This window comes from Dendroctonus ponderosae, unplaced genomic scaffold (assembly GCF_020466585.1).
Source record: "Dendroctonus ponderosae isolate FM_Combo_2020 unplaced genomic scaffold, Dpon_F_20191213v2 Dpon_F_20191213_1, whole genome shotgun sequence".
Lineage (NCBI taxonomy): Eukaryota > Metazoa > Arthropoda > Insecta > Coleoptera > Curculionidae > Dendroctonus > Dendroctonus ponderosae.
In genome coordinates this window covers 29,489,373-29,508,510 of record NW_026017110.1, presented here as the reverse complement: position 1 = coordinate 29,508,510, position 19,138 = coordinate 29,489,373, and the positions used below count along the sequence as shown (strand labels likewise).

Sequence of the window (19,138 nt, the reverse complement as noted above, 5' to 3'; positions counted from 1 at the left end):
GAAAAGAATAAGAAGGAAAGGCAATAAAACAACGCTCAATATGTACAGAATGAAAAGGAAATTTATATGACTTTCCAGATGAACCAAAATAGCACGAAATAATTTGCAAAAAAATACATTAATAAATCGACAACTTAAATTTAAATGGAGTCCAAAATATCCCGGAGCAAATAAAATTGAAAACAAATTTCTGAAGAATTTGTAAGAATGTAAATGCTCTAAGCCGCACAAAATAAATAACAAAAATGTGTTAATAAGTCTACAACTAAAATGAATATACAGTAAGAAAAATCCCGGAACAGACAAAATTGGAAACAAAATACTGAATAATTTATAAAAAAAAAAGCGTTAAGAAATCTACGACTAAAATTAATATACAGTTAGAAACATCCCGGAACAGACAAAATTAGTAGCAAAATAAGGAACAATTTATAAAGAAGTAACTGCTTTAAATCGCACGAAATAATTTGCAAAAAAATCGTTAATAAACATTAATATACAATTAAAATTAATATACAGTTAGAAACATCCGGGAACAGACAAAATTAAAAACAAAATAAAAGTTTGTGTTAATTATGTTTTAAAAAAAAAGTATTATTCTGTTCTGTACTTTCTCCCGAAATGTTGCCGTTTATTTGAAGACAAAAAATTCATGTACACGCCAAAGTCACTCATGAGAGTTTAATAAAAACAACTAACATATATAGTTTATACATGCACGCATACATAAAAATGCAGGGTAAGGCAAAGTTGGCGTCATCCTTCTGGAGATTCTTGTGGGAAATATGGACCAAATGTTTTGCAGAAATGAGGAGCCGAATTTTCCAGTCAAAGTCAAACATTTCAGCACATTTGTGGTTAGATTTTCAATTGTTCTCTTCAAAAGATAAAACGCATATCAGTCATTGCAGTATTCATTACAAAGTAGTTTTTTGGATAAAATTAAAGTTGACGAAAAAACCGAAAGTGGCCGAAAATGAACTTTTGATTCCCGAAGTAATACTAAATGCCGTTACTTAGAAGTATCTAGAAGATAAATTGTACTTTATATAACAAATGTGTATACAAAAGTTTATACAAATGTGTATCATTTCATCCATCAAATGCAAAATTTTTCTCTTAAATTATAATTTTTATAGGAAATTCTCATTAAAGAATAGTTGAAGAAGAGTTGAGGATTTACGGTGTATACGTATTTTTGTAGCAAAACTTCCCATTTTATATCAAACATTAATGCTCGTAAACACTGAATGCTGATGTTGTGAAGTGAGGTTAAGAGGTTGAGTCATTTTGCTATAAATTGTACAGTTCTCGGACAAAATATTATTTCAAGTTTCTAGTTTTGTCAAATGTTTAGTAAGTAACAAATGTATCAGTATTTACCTTCAGTTCGTGCGTATCTTTCAATCTCTTTTAGCCTATTCAATTCCAGACCCATTCTTTATGCGCACACTCACAGGTCGAGCCTGGCCGGTCTGCGCGACCTAGGCCTGGGTAACACTGTGTTGAGTTGCGCTATTGAGTTGTTCCGCTCTCTGAGTTAACGAGTTATAACTCATCGGTTCGGAGTTATACGTGATTTATTAAAGCTTTAGGAGACCAGACCGGAATTTTTACATCTAAAAAAGGTTATTAAATTTTTTTAATAGTTAGAGTAACGTTTTACTACGTTGTTCAAACAACTAAAAAAAAAATCTAGATTTTCCCAGCAACACAACTGAGTCCAAATAAAGTCGACAAACCTTCTTGTAAAATCGATCTTTCTATTTTTTTGCATGAAAGACTCAGTTTGCCAGTATTTTACATAAAAACGTTAGGAAAAACCCAGTTTTTCTGTTTAAAGGCAGTGTTGTTTAGAAATATTGACCTAAAAGTGAAGAACTCCAGTTTACAAGAGTTTTCCAAATAAATTATTATAAACTTTCGCTTTTTCAGTTCGGGTAAATATTTTTGGAAAAATACCTAAACATAATTATTAAGATTTTATCCATAATTCGAAGCTGCAAAAAGTTTTCCAAACATTTTTGCAAAGCGGTTAAGGAGGCGAGTGTTTCAATAAAATGTATCTTACAATTTTTCACAGAAAATATCTGCAGATTGCCAGCATTTCAAGTAAAGCTAAAAAATAATGCGATTTATGCGAAGAAATAATTGCTTAATAGAAACTTTGTTATAACTGAAATGACCTGAAAATTTAAGGAAACTTTGGAAATCTCTGCGCACTGCGCCGGTGCGTTGGGTTGGCGCACCAAACCATTTGCGCACTGCGCCAACTCCTAAAAATTCACTGAGTTACACAGGCCTAGCGCGACCTTTACAACACTTTTCCGCGCATTTACATTGCAAGCGTCCACAATATTGTCCTTATGGATAATTACCAATGACTTTATTTTATGTGTGTCCTTTAATTCGGCATCTTTACGCAGAATTTCGCTATTTGCTTCTGTGTTAATCATGCGAACAGTCACTTCCACCTGTAGCTATGACGCAACATTTGAAAGCATTGAATGTTTTGGTTCGGCGATGACCTTTGACAGAAAAAAATTTATCGACCCACGTTTGAATGCCGTCCTCGTAGTTCTCGTATCTTGCAACAGATTGTTTCTTCAATCTGTAACCCAACCGGTAACATAACGGGTCATTTAAGCGTTTTGAAACCTTTTAAGTAGTTGAATGAAAGTGATTGGGAAAGTTGTGTTACGTGCTCTGTACACGAATGGGACTAAGCAAAGAATAAGTAGATGCTGATACTAGCATGGAAGTGGATAGGGTGGAAAGTTAATGAAATTGAAGCGGGAAACTGTATATGAATGTAGCCAGTAAAAATTGCCCAACAAGTTATCTTATCACAATTTTTCTAAGGTTTATGGCAAATCGGTGTTGAAAAATGATCATGGTGTTTGTGTTCTGAAAGCCATTGAGTATAGTGTTTTTTCCTACAATTCTTATTCTGAGCTCATTTGCAATCATTTCACTACGTTTCCACCTTCTTCAAGAGAATTTAAAATGTGTTCTTCTCTTTCCACATTTTCAGCTCTTCTCGGCCATCCTGTTCGTCCTCCACGATGTTTAGTTCTAAAATATTGTTGAATGATTTTTAAATTATGGAAGCAAAGTTGCTTCTTCAGATGGTTTTTCTGCAGACGTTTCCTCTAGATTTTCAACCGGGTTCGAAATGGCAGTGATGGACCGTTGCTAATACCGGACGAAATGGCTTTGGTGTCGAACATTTCAGGAGCTGGCACGTTTTTGGACTCTTCAAACGATCTCGATTCATCAGAGTCTTCTACAGTTAATTCCACTCGACCAAAGTCAGGCGGAATCAAACTTGAACGGTTACCAGGCTTTTGAGATGTTTCATCTTCGGATTTCATGTTCAATTGAAGTGGAATTTACGATTTTCCCGGTCATATCAGGGAACGTTCGAAGAAAACTGGTTGCATCATCGACACTGTTCATGGATGTTCACTTCACTCTTTTTGTCATGACTTGGTGGGAACCAAAATATGTAAATGTACATTTTCTAAAGAGCAGCTCGCTCAATATGTGCAATTTCATGAAATTCGGATCATGCATTTTCAGAAGTTGCTCTCACTTGAACGTGCGTTCAATAATAGAAAATGTAGTCTGTTGTTTAAAATATCACTGAACTACAGAGGAATATTACTGAACTACAGAGAACGATGGATAATCACAACATCGGTTTCCTTGGCGTTTGGCGTTGATATTAAGTCCGCATCTGTTTGCCTCTGTTTCAATTCGGCAGCTACCAACGTCGTATCGTCTGCACGTCTCTCAGATTTCTAATTCTTTGGCCCCCATTTGAGATTTTGCCATTTATTCCTTCATCCATCCAATACTTTTTCATTTTGTGCTCTCCTAGATGCTAAAGAAGTCTGGGACAACTTTTCAAAGACAAAATGTGTTGAATGGTTCTCTGCAGACTAATTTAATGTAATTGAGGCTTCCGATAAAAAGTAGGCCTGCGTAACACTGTGTTGAGTTGCGCTTTTGAGTTGATGCCGCTCTCTGGGCTGATGAGTTATAACCCCTTAGCCGATGAATTACAACTAGTTTATTAAAGTGCAGTTAAGTAACATTTGCCCAGCGCAACGGAACTGAGCTACTGCGCCGGTGCGTTGAGTTGGTACGTCAAGCCATTTGCGCAGCACTGCGTAAGTTCACAAATTTCCGTACTACTTCTTTATGACCCTGGATTAGGCCTGGGCAAAACTGTGCTGAGTTGCGCTATTGTGGTGTTGCCGCTCTCTGAGTTAACGACTTATAACTCATCGGTTCATGAGTTAGGTATAACTGATTTATTAAAGCTTTACGAGACCCGAGACTGGAATTTTCACATCTAAAAAAGGGTTGTTAACATTTTTTCTTAGTAACTTTTTACTACTTTGTTCCAAGAACTAAAAAAAGTAATCTAGATTTTCCCACCAACAAAACTGAGTCCAAAGAAATTCGACGAGTTTTCTTGTAAAATCGATTTCCTAATTTTGTTTGCATAAAAGATTCAGTTTGCCAGTATTTTTCAGTAAAAACTTAAGAAAAACGCCGTCTTTCTGTCTAGAAACAGTGTTGTTTAGAAATATTGGCCTGAAAGTGAAGAAACTCCAGTTTCCAAGAGTTTCCCAGATAAATGATTATAAACTTTCGCTTTTTCAGTTCGGGAAATATTTTTGGAAAAGGACTTAGAAATAATTATTAGGGTTTTGCCCATAATTCAAAGCTGCAAAAAGTTTTCCAAAAATGTTTGCAAAGCGGTCAAGGAGGCGAGTGTTAATTTAATATATATTTACCAATAAAATTTATCTTATAATTCTTCACAGAAAATACCTGAAGATTGCCAGTATTTTAAGTAAAACTAGAAAATAATGGGATTTTTGCGTGGAAAGAATTGCTTGGTAGAACCTTTGTGTAAACTGGAATGACATGAAAATTTAAACGAACTTTAAAAATCTTCAGAGCTATGAAGACGGCAATTTTCCAAATATGTTTTTAAAACTTTTGCTCTGGTCGTGCTTTCAAAATAATCCTAATTACTTTCGGTAAAAAATTGAATAAAACAATTTGGTTTTTGGGCAAATTCGAAGCTGAAATGTATTTTCTAAAGTTCTCTACAAACCGATGAAATTTCAGCCATTTTTGGCTGAAGATCCCATTATTATCAGCAAACAAGAAAATCATTAGAAAATTATGTTTTTTATGCCTTAATGGTTTTCGGGGAAAAACGGGAGGAATTGATTTTGGTTTTTATCCGGAATTCGACGCTGAAAAAAGTGTTTGTAAAATTTTTACAAAGCTATAAATTTATCTTGTAATTTTTCGCGTAAAAAACCTCAAGATCGTTAGTACTTATAAGTGAAACTACAAAATAGAGCGTTGTTGAGTAGAAAGTAAAGAAATAAAATCAGTCGAAACTAAAAAACCACATTTTTTAACAAACTACAGTCTTCAGAGGTCTGGAGGTGACAAAATTTCCAAATACTCTGTGATAAACTTTCGCATATTCTGTTCGTTTTTTGATAGAAAATTATTTGATGTTTGTTCCAAATTCGAAGCTGGAAAGAGATTTAAAAACTTTTTACAATGCGACGAAGGATTCGAAATGTATTTCAAAATTTTTCGAGAAAAATACCTTTAGAAAATTGGTAGCATTTAGATGAAATAAATCTAAAATCAAGTAAAAAAGTCATTAACATTTTTCCACCAACGGAACTGAGTTACTGCGCCGGTTGCAAAACCGTTTGCGTAGCATCGCGCTAACTCCTAAAAATTAACTGAATTACCCAGGCCTACCCTGGATTCTCATCGAATTTTATCAGGATTCATTTCGACATTAAAGTGTGCTTTTACCGGACATTTTAATAATGTTTTTTATCGTTGTTAAGCATCTAAAACTGAGTCACTGTCGGCTATCGCCATATGTTGTGTCAGGGATCTTGGAAGTGGTATCAGCTAATAACAACGATTATCTACAAATATTTATTTTTGCCGCTTGCACCCAAGGTAATGGTTATTGTAATGGGGAAAACCAATTCTACTTGGTTACTTCCGCTTTCCACACTAAAAAGTCCCTCAAAATCTCCCATTTCACATTACAGCCCACCCTTGCAGGTGCTCTGGGTGTTTAAATGAATCTTAAGTTGATTTCTTGTCGTTTTCTTGAGGATATTGCCATGAAAAATCGCCAGTTCGCGTTGCTCTGAAATAAAACATTTCTATTGTTAGAAACTAGCAAAATGAACACAAAAGGTTTTAAACTTGTAAAGCAACAATGTCTTAATAATTTGCTGCATCGATAGATTCTATAAGGAAGATGCAAAACATCAGTAACGTTCCTCCTTTAAGTAGAGTTTTTACTGTTTTTTTATGCTATCACGAAAGGAAATGCAGAATGGAAAATTGCAGCTCTATCTGTAGAAGTAGAAGACAGTGTAGAAGTTCAAAGATTCTTGTGCTAAAACTGAAATTTATCCGTCAGAGGAAGTAAGGTTTAATAACAATTACTTTTCTGTGAAGGAATATATTCGTTTTGTACAATCTAAATTCGATTTTGTAAGAATATATTCGAAAAGTTATCGAACGAAAGGTTAACCTGGATGTGGAGCAAACAAGGAGATTTTTGAAAAGCTTCGCGGAAGCTTTTTTCCAAACTTTAACGATTCAGATGTTTGCTTAAAATTATTTCATATTAAAAAGCACTAAAATTACCGAAAAAAAAACAGTTAAAAAGCAAAGTAATTTCTCGCATACAACCATTAATACTACTCAAAATCCTGTCAGTGGGGTAAAAAATGTAAATGTTTGTTAAATATTTTTAATGACATTTTAGATATCAAATGGATTCTTTCTAATCTCTTCAAAAAAGTTAAGCATATTTTGCCTAAAACCATTTTAAGAATATAAATCTACTTTTCCAGATTGTTGTTAACCGAATAGTGAAGATTATTTCGATGGCGAAATGAGTTTTGCAGCAGCATGCAAAGCATGTGTCATCTGAATAGTAATTTCGTGAAAAACCTTGTTTTTTTCATGAAGCTACGTTCTGTTTGAATAGTTACGTGAAACGACAAAATTTTCGATTTTGAGTAACTGAAAATCCGCATTGGATGAAGGAGGCTCACCTCAAATACCCCAAAAAATAAATGCGTGATATGCAATAGTATGCAGAAGACCATATTTTTAACAGTCTTGGTCGGCAAGTAGATCGAGAGTGTGTCTTTATTCCCAAATCGATTAGAACTAGACTCTCTGACGAAGAACTGATTTTCCAGCAAAATGGTGCTCCTGCACACTATTCTGCCATTGTGCGTAAATTTTTGAATAAAATGTTGAAATGAAAAGAAAACAAGCGCATGACACTAAGAAATGTCGAAGTTCTGCCGAGCCCTCCGGGCACGCCACTGACCCTAAGAACAATAAACGACAAATGAGACAGTTTGGAAGGTTTTTTGCAATAAAATCAGTGTCGTTCCCCAAGAGCTCGGCACAACAAACCCATCAGACTTTAACAAATGTCGAAGTTGTGCCGAGCTCTCTGCGCACAAGTAGAACAATAAACGACAAATCAGAAAGTTTGGAAGGATATTTGCAGTAAAATCAGTCTCGTGCCCAAAGGGTTCGGACAACAAACGCATTAGACTCTGAGAAATGTAGACGTTGTGCCGAGCCCTTCAGGCACGACACTGGTAGGAGAACAATAAACGACAAATCAGTCAGTTTCGAAGGTTTTTTGCAGTAAAATCAGTGTCGTGCCCAAAGCCCTCGGCACAACAAACCCATCAGACTTTGACAAATGTCGAAGTTGTGCCGAGCCCTCTGGGCACAAGTAGAACAATAAACGACAAATCAGTTTTACACAAAAATGTTTGGAAGGATATTTGCAGTAAAATCAGTGTCATGCCCAAAGGGTTCGGACAACAAACGCATTAGACTCTGAGAAATGTCGAAGTTGTGCGAGCCCACTGGGCAGTCTGGAGGCTTTTTGCAGTAAAATCATTGTCGTGCTCGAATGGCTCAGCACAACAAACACATTAGACTCTAAGAAATGTCAAAGCTGTGCCGAGCCTACTCCAGGCACGACACTGGTAGGAGAACAACAAACAACAAAGTCTACAGTTTGGAACGTTTTTGCAATAAAATCAATGTCGTTCCCGAAGGTCTCAGCACAACTTCGATATTCTTTAGAATTTAATGCGTTTGTTGTACTGATTTTACTGCAAAAAGTCTCCAAACTGTCTAATTTGTTGTTTGCTGTTCTTTTACCAGTGTCGTGCTCGGAAGCCTCGGCACAACAAGACCATTAGATTCTAAAGAATGTCGAAGTTGTGCCAAGCCCTTACGGCACGGCACTGATTTTGCGGCAAAAAACACTCCAAACTGTCTAATTTGTTATTTGTTGTTCTTCTACCAATGTCATGCCCGAAAGTCTCGGTACAACAAACGCATTAGACTCTAAGAAATGTCGAAGTTGTGCCGACCCCTCCGGACACGACACTGGCAGAAGTTGTTCCGAGCCCTTCGGGCACGTTCAAAATTGTAAACTTTGTTGTTTGTTGTTTTCCTACTTGTGTCATGCCAGAAGGGCTCGGCATAACAAACGCATTAGACTCTCTTAGAAAAATGTCGAAGTTGTGCCGTTGTGCTCAGACTTTATTGAACTATTGAATTTATCTTTAACGAACAAGGAGATTTTGTAGAATCAAATTTTTTGTAGAATTTTTGTCCAAACCTTGATGATTGAGATGTTTTCTTATAACTAGAGAAAATTTTCTGAAAAGGCGCTTAAAAATCAAATTGATTTCTCGCAATAAAGCAATAAAACTACACAAAATCCTTTCAGTGGGGTAAAAAATACAATACATTTTTGTTAAATGTATTTATTCTAATTTCTTCAAAAAACGTAAGCATGTTTTGCCTAAAACTAAAGTTTATGCTAAATAAAACCGATAAACAATTCAAGTGAAATTATTACTTTACACTAATTTTTGTTATAAAATTTTGCGCTTTATAATACTAAGAATATTTTTGTGGAAAACGTGGAAAAGTCGAAAAAATGTAGAAAAACTTTTCTTCACATCTAGATGTGTTATGGGTTTAAATAAAAATTTTGACTATTTAAGAATCCATAATTGCGTTTTGTACAATCTCTTCATTCAAAACCGCAAAAATTTCGTCCAACTCGTAAATTCTTCGTTTTTTGAAAAAACATCGTTTAGTTTTGTTTGTAGAATTCTCCAATTAAGTCGCGAAATTCCGCAATTTGTTGTCTGCAAATAAGCGAAATATTTTGAAATAATCACCAGAAGGACAAAAAAGCCAAAAAAGTATCTATTTTGTTGAAAATGTTGAAAATAAGCGGAAAATTTTACAATAAGAACCAAAAGGACAAAAAAGCTAAAAAAGCATTTAAAATATCTATCAAATGACTTGTTTTTGCACATTTTGCTCACCTAAGTTCACAAAAGCATATCGCTTTCACTAAGAAATCTGGGCTTTACTTATAAATGTTATTCGTGATAATTATTCGTAAAAACGTTGTTATATTAATTCGTAAAAACAGTTTTCAAAGGATTTATCGAAAAACTCCCGATAACAGATTCGGGCACCTTCCTCTGGACGTCATGAGCAGAAGAAGTCTTAAATTGTCGATGATAAAATTTTGATATTGCGGACTAAGCGAAATTTTCATGTACATACTCAAATTTGTATTTCTTTTTAAAAGGATTTGCTGTAATTATTGTCCTGATTTGTAAATCTAAGTGAATTCACGGTAATCCCTAATTTAAACTTGAATCTTGGTTCGAACCTCTTCAGTTTTTGAAAATTGGTTTTTTGCGGCAAAAGTTTTGTTGGAAGTGGGCATGAAAATTCGAAAGCTCAACTATCTAATATGCGAAAATTCCTAGGCAAGTAATATTTGAATTAATGCATTTAAAGATTGAAGGCGAAAAACACTGTTTTTAACGCCAATTTGGAGCAAGAGGATTGGCTTCAAACACGTGCAACAAGACTTTTTCAAAGTGAAAGAAAACTGAACTTTGAAAAGAAAAATATGTACAAAAAGCCCATTATAAAACTCAGAATGTTTCGAAAAATTTTTTGAGAACATTTTTGCTTACCTTTTTTGAATCATTTCTAGAGATGCCGTTTTCAAATTAGTAGCCCATCCAATCTTCGCCATGAAATCTATAAGACACGCAGTAAAATTGTTCCTATAGTTTCCTAATTCACCCGCTTTGTAATCGTATGGAAATACGTGATGGTAGTTGTGGAAACCTTCTCCGAATCCCAGTCCAATGACCAAACCGCTTTCCGTCGGATTGATGTTTCTGAAGCAAAATCGAATGAACTAATAAAACAGTGAAAACAACAGAAAAGTGTAATTTATGCCATTAATATGCGATTTCCTAAAACTCGTTTAGTTGTTTTCGTTCTACTTTTGTTCTCTTGCGGAACTTAAAAAAGTATAACAAATGATACAAAACCAACTTCTAATCTGGATTTGTGTGAGTGCGACACTAAGACTAGTGGTAAATTTTGTACAAAATTTTGATATCTTCATGAGGAATCCAGCCATTAAAACAACTGGAAAATCCTGCAAATTTTGGTCCCTTGAATAAGCTAACAAACCTGTCATAGGGCTTCGCCCCCCACATGTGTGCAGCACTATTTACCAGCCAAGTTCCATTCACCGATATCACGTATCGTGTTATGGTAACCACATAAGAAGTCCATAAAGTCTCCCCGAAAAAGTACCACGGAACAAAAGTGGGTAGCACGATGTTCAACAGCAGCACCAAGGGTAGGTAATATCTCAAAGAAATTTAACATAAAATTGGATGCAAAAATTCGATTTGGTTAAATACTTTCTCTGAAACCGAACCACTGGATCGCTGGCCACATCCGACATGTCGATGCTGGTTCCTTTGGCTAGTAGATCTGGATGTTTTTTGCACATCAGCCATCCCATGTGGGAGAAGAAGAATCCTCTAGTTGAGTTATGCGGGTCGGCATCAGTGTCGGTGTATTTGTGGTGCATTCTGTGGTCTCTGGACTGGAAGCCGGATGAAAATGTTTTGCAGTCAGAATTAGTGTTATTTTTGCCTGAAGCTGTTCAAGAAAAAGTCAAAGTGGCATTAAAAAAAATTTGTCGTTCTCCTAGTTTTTCTTTGTGAACCGTTTCTTCTTGAGCTTGGTAACTTTTAGTCGCATATGTTTCTGTCCGTCGTTTAACGATCGAGTAGAATTAGTTGACTTCGGCCATTAACCATCTTTGAGCAAAATTCGTGACTTTCTGGGCTAGAACAGTTTAAGTACAAAAGCTTCTTTTTTATTAAGCCACCAAATAATGCCGTTGTGATTCCAGAATTCGAACTTTAAAATCCAGACTTGATTTATTTGCACCCTTTTTTAAGTAGTTTTATTTGTTATTCCTCTGCTTTCATATTTGTAGTTTCTATTTAGCTTTTTTATCGGTCGTTTTAATAGAGATACCAGATCATGCACAATTTCATTAAAAAAAAATTAAAGTGAATAATATTTGATCTCAAGCAGATATTTGCAGGACCATCAGAAAAAAATGGTAAAAATTCGACTAAATAAATTGACACCAAAGGTTCAGAAATAATTAACACTCTTTACAAATGCATGTGAAAAAATTAGCCGAAGTTAGTCAAAACTACTCAGAGTAAATTTCAAAAGTAGAAAAAATATATTTAAAAATGCATTTTCTGTAGCAAGGAATTTTTTCTCGAATAATACGCTCGACATTTTGAGAGTTGAAAAGAACAAATTGGAAGCTTGTCCGTTATACCAAATCGAGTTGGAATGTTTCCCACATTTATTTCCCTTAAACCAACGCGTTTGCAATCAAAGGTAGAAAACTGGCAAAAATTTCCCCTAAAACATTGCAATTTGAGTTTGAACAAATTACTACGTGCTCGTACTATACAGGGTGTCTCACGGTCAGCGAGTTTAGGAGATGTTAATTTTAAAGTAAGCGGGCGCAAATGACTGACACCATCCATTTTGTTAGTCACATTTCCAAAGCCGACAAAAATCAGGTTCCGGATGGATTTTTCTGAAACTTGCTACGTCTATCGGATTAAATGTCCACTAAAGATAGTACCGGACTCAACTTCCTGCGTGCTTGAGTTTGGGAGATGCAAATTTTTAAGTAAGCGGGCGCAAACATTTTTTTTTCAAAAATTGAGGTTCACGACTTGCGCACAATTTTCAATAAAATATTTCAATTTTCTTGTCCAAAAATACATTATTAGCGCTCACATGCATTTAAAGTTTGCATAAAGTTAACAATTCCAAATATTTTTCGACTTTGGCGCATCTGGCGTTTAAATAAAGTGTCAAAATTCAAAATATTTTTGGCTTAAAAATTGGATATCCGGCCTTCAAACTCTCATAAGTTTCCAGTTTTCTAAACGAGTTTAGTTTTCTCAACGGTAATTTTTAGAGAACATCAACGCAGTTTTATTTTGTTTAAAGAAAGTGCGATTTTGTGTCGGAAGATGCTTGTTTGGCACTTAAATCCATCTCAAGTTTGCCTAAAGTGTAAAATGAAACATTTTTTTGCTCGACTTTCAAATCGTAATAAATTTTACGTTTCTTAACAATTTGGCAACGCGGTTTAAATGATCCAAATAGGGCCAGAATTAAAAGAATTCCAGAGAGATTAATAGAGAAAAGCGTCCACTGCAAAAATATGTTTTTTGAAATATTCGGGTTTTGGACCTCAAATGCCCTGGAATTTTGTTAACAATGCCAACATTGATATTATGTTGCTTTTGCTGCATTTAAAATTGCCACCTGAGCCAAAATTCTCGCAAAATCAAAATGCCATGAAACACAAATCCATTTTTCATCAGAAATCTTTCAAAAACCTTTCTGTGCGTATTTTGAGGAAAAACAAACAAAAAACTTTGAAAAAGGACAGGTTTAATTGAAAAAATAACGAAAAATTGAAGAAACTGCAAAAACTGTTGAAAATTGAAACTGTCTGTAGCACTGGTTGGCCAACAAAGAAAAATCACTAGAAAACCCGACACAGAGTGAAGGCTTTGAATACATTCAAAAAGTGAATGATTGGGCAGGTTCTCGCAATCTTGTCAATGTCTCCCAGAAATCCACTTATTTTGTTTTATTTTATTATATATTAATTCTGATGATTTTTCATTAGCATCAGAAAACAGCAATCTGTAGCAAAAATTCTCTAAAACAAGATATTTTGTATAATCAATAATTTTTAATACTCCGTAGCTTCAATTCACACTTTTTTCTGGATCTTTTGGTAGAATAAGGAGAGAATAATTCATGTCTTTAACCTCTTCACTTGAACTTCTCTTAATATCTATTTATGTCACCTTTGCTTGCCTCTTGTGCAAGTATACTTCATTTTACACATGATGGCTTAACTGATTTCTTCAATTTTCTTTTCAGGTTTCAGGTTCTGTTTTTTTTCTTAAAATTTTCATGGTAGATCACTTTCACCAGAATTTTATTCTATCAAATTCTGCCTGTTATATTTTCCAAAAATTCACATTTTTTTTTAATTTCTCAATACTCACCCAGACAAAAATATCGTTCTGAACTGCAGCAGTTTGGGCAATCATCAGCAGAATCCTCAAAGGCAAATTTGCTGTGTAACTTCGATGGGACCATAATCTATGTGAGCCCCCAGTGACCCCAAGAATGGAAAACGCTAAATATACATAAGCTAAAATGTTGAGAAGTAAAAAAATCCTCTCTAGTAAGTTTTCCTGAGTTTTTTACCAAAAAGGATGGTAATTAACCGAACTCTGAGTGTGAGCATTAGGTAAGCACCATACAGAGCCAATGAGTGAATTAGCACAAAAATGCCCACATTTTTCCAGACGATTTCCATTTTGTAATCTTTGGTTTTCTGAGCATCGTTGCTCATTTTAACCTTCTGTGATAATTCGACTAAATGTCCATTTCGCAGTAACTTGGCCACAAAAACATCACCAATAAAATGGTTCAGACCCATAATTGCTTGCGTTGATGCACTTTTTACTCGAGGGGTTTTCAACTCTTGTTAATAATCACTGTTTGAAAAATAATGGTCAAAATCGGTCATTTCTTGCTATATATAATCAACACCACTATTCAAATGTGCATTGTTCATTCAAATGGAATATTCAAAGTCAGTTTGATTATTCATCGTTTATTATTTAAAATTTTGTATTTGATTGACACTAAAACTGGCTAAAAATTTTATTTTGGAACACGGTTCATAGGGTGAGGGTCTCAACATGTTCATGGAAAAATGAGTAGTTTAAATAATTTTGTTGTGTGATATTTACAAGCATTTTTAGCAATGGGCGTAATATGAAGGTTAAAAAATAGTTAAGAGAGTTAGTTGGAAAATTGCAAACATCGATAATGAGAGCCAAAATTTAGAAGAGATACCTTACAGAAAATCTACTATAAAAAAACAATGTAGGCAACAAATAAGATGGATTTTAGATGAGACAAAAAGAAAAAATGGTCCTAAAGAAATGAGGAACACCCTTGAAGAAATAACGCGGAAGATGATAACGATTCAAACCAATTTTAGTGGATGAATTGAATAGTTGCCTTTGGGGAGTTTGTTTGCCAATTTTAACTAAAAACATCCCTTCAAACTGGGCTTCATTGACCTCAATTGTATGCAAATTTAGTTTTATCCTAAATTGAGCTGTAGGTAATACATGGATCTAGAACACGGAAAAATTAATTCGATTAGATGGAAATAGACTGAACCATTTCACACATTTAGTGGCACATAAACCTTGGATAATTAGGCCATTTAACAATAGACGCAACAAATGACTATGCACATAAAAATAGTAAATTTAATGGCAAGTTTTAATGCATGCAAACTTTATCTCCACACTTGGTGCATAATGAAACTGAATTGTAAATATTGATTTTTCCATCTCGAATTTAATTTATTAATAATTGTTTAATGTGAAAAACTGATAATTTTTCAAATTTTCAGATTTCCTGCACTGGTTTTTCAATCAAATCTTTTTCGTTCCGGAGGTACGCAACTTGAAGGCTTTTTGGGTCAAAATTGTCAGATCTTTGGTTACAAAATTGGTAGTTCTAATGAGATATTTGACTTTTTGGAACGATTTTGGCAAACAAAGAGGGCATAACAAAAAGGAAAACAAAACAGAGGCCAAAAAAACCCGAACTTTTATTGCTAGGGTTCAAATCTGTTAATGGCACACTTTTCAATTACAGCTCGAAATAGTAGTATCATACTTTACAATACAGGACGTTATTTTTTCCCAAAAATATCTTTTGGGAACCCAAATTCAGTTCAAAATTGATCCAAAATGTAAATCTTAGAAAATATTCGACCTAAAGTCCTGCAGAGTCGTTAATCCTGCAGGTTTATAAGCCAATTTTCCCTGCAGAAATGTGAGATTTTTTCGAAAACATCTTTGGTGCTTCAAATTTCGTGCAGAATTCGTGTTAAGTGTGAGAGTTTGAAAATGTTTGTTTCAGCAGTCTGCAGAATTCTCAATCGTGCAGGTTCTTAAACCGCTTTAAAAATGGTAAATTTGCCATTTTGAAAGAAAATTGAGCTCTTTTAACAGTTTTGAACCGTAATGAAAGGTTTTTGGGTCTCTATCTTGTTCTCCTTCTTTTGATGCCCTCTTTTTTTGCCGGCACTTTTAATCTCTCGACATGGTCGTTTTCGGATCAAATCGTCCCAAAAAGTGAAATATCTCATTGTCTACCGTCTAGTAAACCGTCTACTGAACGTTGCGTACCTACCGAACGAAAAGGATTTGACTGAAACACCAGTGCAAGAAAAATGAAAGATACTGTTGAATTTTTAAATGATATATCAGTTTTTCACATTAAAGAATAACTATTAAATTAATTTCGATATGAAAAAATAAATATTTGCAATTCACTTTCATTATGCACCAAGTGTGGACATAAAGTTTGCATACATTAAAACTAGCGATTAAATTTATCATTTTTATGTGCATTTTCATTTGTCGCGTCTATTGTTAAACAGCCTAATTATCTAACGTTTATATGTCTCTAAATGTGTGAAATGGTTCAGTCCATTTCCATCTAATCAAATGAAGTTTTCCTTGCTCTAGATTCATCTATTACCTACACCTAAATGGAGGATGAAATTAATTTTGCATAGAATTTAGGTCAGTGAAACCCAGTTTGAAGGGACGTTTTTAATAATTTTTTTTTAAAAATTAAATCAATCTTTAGATGCACAGGGTTTACGCAAAAATAACGATTTATCAACCAAAAATATGGAAATTGTCTGGAAAAACGTGGCGATTTTCGTCGTTTTGCATAGCGTGACCGTTTATCGGTTATACCTATTGTTCACCTTCCAACTGAAGATTGCCACGGTATTATTTGGTAAGCATGCACCCGTCGGTCTAACCGACTTGATCACTTAATTGCTGCACATTTTTTTGCGTAATCGTGCGTGAATTTCTTCTGGAAAAGGCTCTATTCTAACGAGATGAAGAAAGGGGACGTTTGTGCTTCAAAATATGTGCAAATCCGAAATTTTGTTAAGAGAGTTAATGAATATCACAAATACAAAAATTGAGGAAACATTTACGGAGGAGACTTTTTGTTAATTAGAAATTTTCATGATTTTACCACGAAGCTGAATCATTTAGATCAAATGCAAAAACCTAAAGAAAAGTTCCTCAATAAAGCTTCATGGATTAAAAAGTAACGTTGGTTTTTTTCAATTATATATTGAAAAATCATTTCTGAAAGGCCCAGCTTTAAAATTATAATTAGTGAGCTGAACTTCTGAAGGTAAAAACTGGTAGATTTTCGTTTTCAATTATGAAATTTGAAGTAAAGAATAAAAAATAATTTGATATTTACTAGTATTTAAATGTTCAAGGGTAATTTAATAAAGCAAAAAGATCAAAAGCACTCTTAACCCGTTTTTAACCGTACAGTTTTGGCTGAAAAAACGCCACTAAATATGAACTTTAATTGGCATTTTTTGATCAGTTCTTCGTTCTTATTAATCATCCCTTAAATTCAACGTTTTTAACACTGCTAGGCGTTAAATCTCCTTAAAAAATCCTTGTCGAAAACCACTGTTATGCAACAGTAATTGACAAAAAAAAAATGTGTGTTAAAAATAATATTCAAGATAATTCCAGACAAGGCTGTTTCCATTGTCCGATGTGGCAAATCGATCCATAAACTGGCAATTCGGCATTTTTTCAAGTGCTTGAAATAAGTTGCTAAAAAATTCCTGTATGATCAACCGAGTTGTTTTTCGATTCTGAACCAAGTTATTAAAAAGCCATTAGTGCCTCATCGAATTATTTAACTTATACAGTTAAGAAAGCTATACTTGTTCTGGTCATACAAAGTTATTAAATTAAATTAAGCAACATTGCACAAATGGCCACTTACTTTCTTTGGAAGCGTACAACTGGGTCATTCAGCACATCGGACATATCGACAGTTTTCCCTTTGGTGAAAACATCAGGATGTTTTTTGCACATAAGCCAGCCGACGTGCGAGAAGAAAAATCCCCGCTTTGCATTGTGCGGATCCACATCCGACTCCGTGAATGTATGATGGACTCGGTGATCTCTTGCCTGAAACCCCATAAAAACTGTATGTTCAGACTTCACCAAAAAATCAAAATTTTACCCATTCGTGAATGTCGTTCTGCAAAGCGGCAATCTGAGTCAACTTTAGAAATATTCTTAAGGGTAGTTTGGCTGTGTACGACCTGTGAGACCACATTCTGTGAGCTCCGGCTGTGATTTCAAATGCCGCATACATTGTGTAAAAATATGCTGAAAAATCCAGCAATTAAGTGATCAAGTCGATTAACCCATCGGGCGCATGCTTACCAAATAATACCTTGGCAATCTTCAGTTGGAAGGTTAACAATAGGTATAACCCATAAACGGTCACGCTGTGCAAAACGACGAAAATCGCCACGTTCTTCCACACAATTTCCATATGTTTGGTGGCTAAATCGTTATTTTTGCGTAAACCCTGTGCATTTTTTATTAAATTTTTTTAATTAAAAACGTCCCTTTAAACTGGGCTTCGCTGACCTAAATTCTATGCAAAATTAATTTCATCCTACATTTAATAGATGGATCTGGTGTAGGTAATAGATGGATCTAGAAGACGGAAAAATTCATTTGATTAGATGGAAAGAGACTGAACCATTTCGCACATTTAGTGGTACATAAACCTTGGATAATTAGGCCGTTTAACAATCGACGGGACAAATAAAAATGCACATAAAAATGATAAATTTAATCCCGGGTTTTAATACATGCAAACTTTATGTCCACACTTGTTGCATAATGAAACTGAATTGTAAATATTTATTTTTCTCATCTGTATATAAAACTGATATTTTTTTAATAAAACAATAATACAAAATGTCTTTCAGTTATCCTGCACTGTTTTTTAGTCAAATCTTTTTCGTTCTGAAGGTACTTGAAGGAACTTGAAGGCTTTTTGAGTCAAAATTGTTATCTCTCGAAAGCCGTTCAGTAGACTGTTTAGTAGACGGTAGACAATGAGATATTTCACTTTTTGGGACGATTTGATCCGAAAACGACCATGTCGAGAGACTAAAAGAGCAGGCAAAAAAGGGCATCAAAACAAGGAAAACAAGATAGAAACCAAAAAACCTTTCATTACGGTTCAAAACTGTTAAAGGTAAACTTTTCTATTACAGCCCGAGATGGTAGCTTCATATACGTTAACAATACAAGAAAAGTGATTTTTTGTATTGTTAACGTATATGAAGTGAAAAACGTCTTTTGGAGACTCAAATTGCGTTTAAAATTCATCCAAAGTGTGAATGTTAGAAAATATTCGACCCAAAGTCCTGCAGAGTCGTCAATCCTGCAGGTCCATACGCGGATTTTTCCTGCAGGAATGAGAGATTTTTTCGAAAACATCTTTGGCGCCTCGAATTTCGTGCAGAATTCGTTTTCAGTGTGATAGTTTGAAAATGTTCGTTTCAGTAGTCTGCAGGATTCTCAATCTTGCAGGTTCTTAAACTGATTTAAAAATTGTAAATTTGTCATTTTGAAAAAAAATTGAGCTT

General features: G+C 34.5%; 2 protein-coding genes across 2 annotated transcripts; both read right to left on the bottom strand.

Annotated features, from left to right (window-relative positions):
• Positions 1–5,980: 5,980 nt before the first annotated feature.
• On the bottom strand, positions 5,981–14,126 carry LOC109541553 (acyl-CoA Delta-9 desaturase). The gene is made up of 6 exons (XM_019910433.2): positions 13,801–14,126; positions 13,596–13,744; positions 10,881–11,068; positions 10,645–10,827; positions 10,134–10,343; positions 5,981–6,214 (listed from the first exon to the last, which is right to left on the bottom strand). The coding sequence occupies exons 1-6, from the start codon at positions 14,033–14,035 to the stop codon at positions 6,151–6,153; spliced, it is 1,029 nt and encodes a 342-aa protein (XP_019765992.1). The 5' UTR covers positions 14,036–14,126; the 3' UTR covers positions 5,981–6,150.
• Positions 14,127–17,414: 3,288 nt separating this feature from the next.
• LOC109541544 (stearoyl-CoA desaturase 5-like) lies at positions 17,415–18,072 on the bottom strand (the record flags this gene model as incomplete). Its single annotated transcript, XM_019910420.2, has 3 exons — positions 17,415–17,654; positions 17,710–17,858; positions 17,916–18,072. Coding segments are annotated over 3 exons (498 nt in total), but the record flags the coding sequence as incomplete, so codon positions are not given.
• Between the last annotated feature and the right edge of the window lie 1,066 nt (positions 18,073–19,138).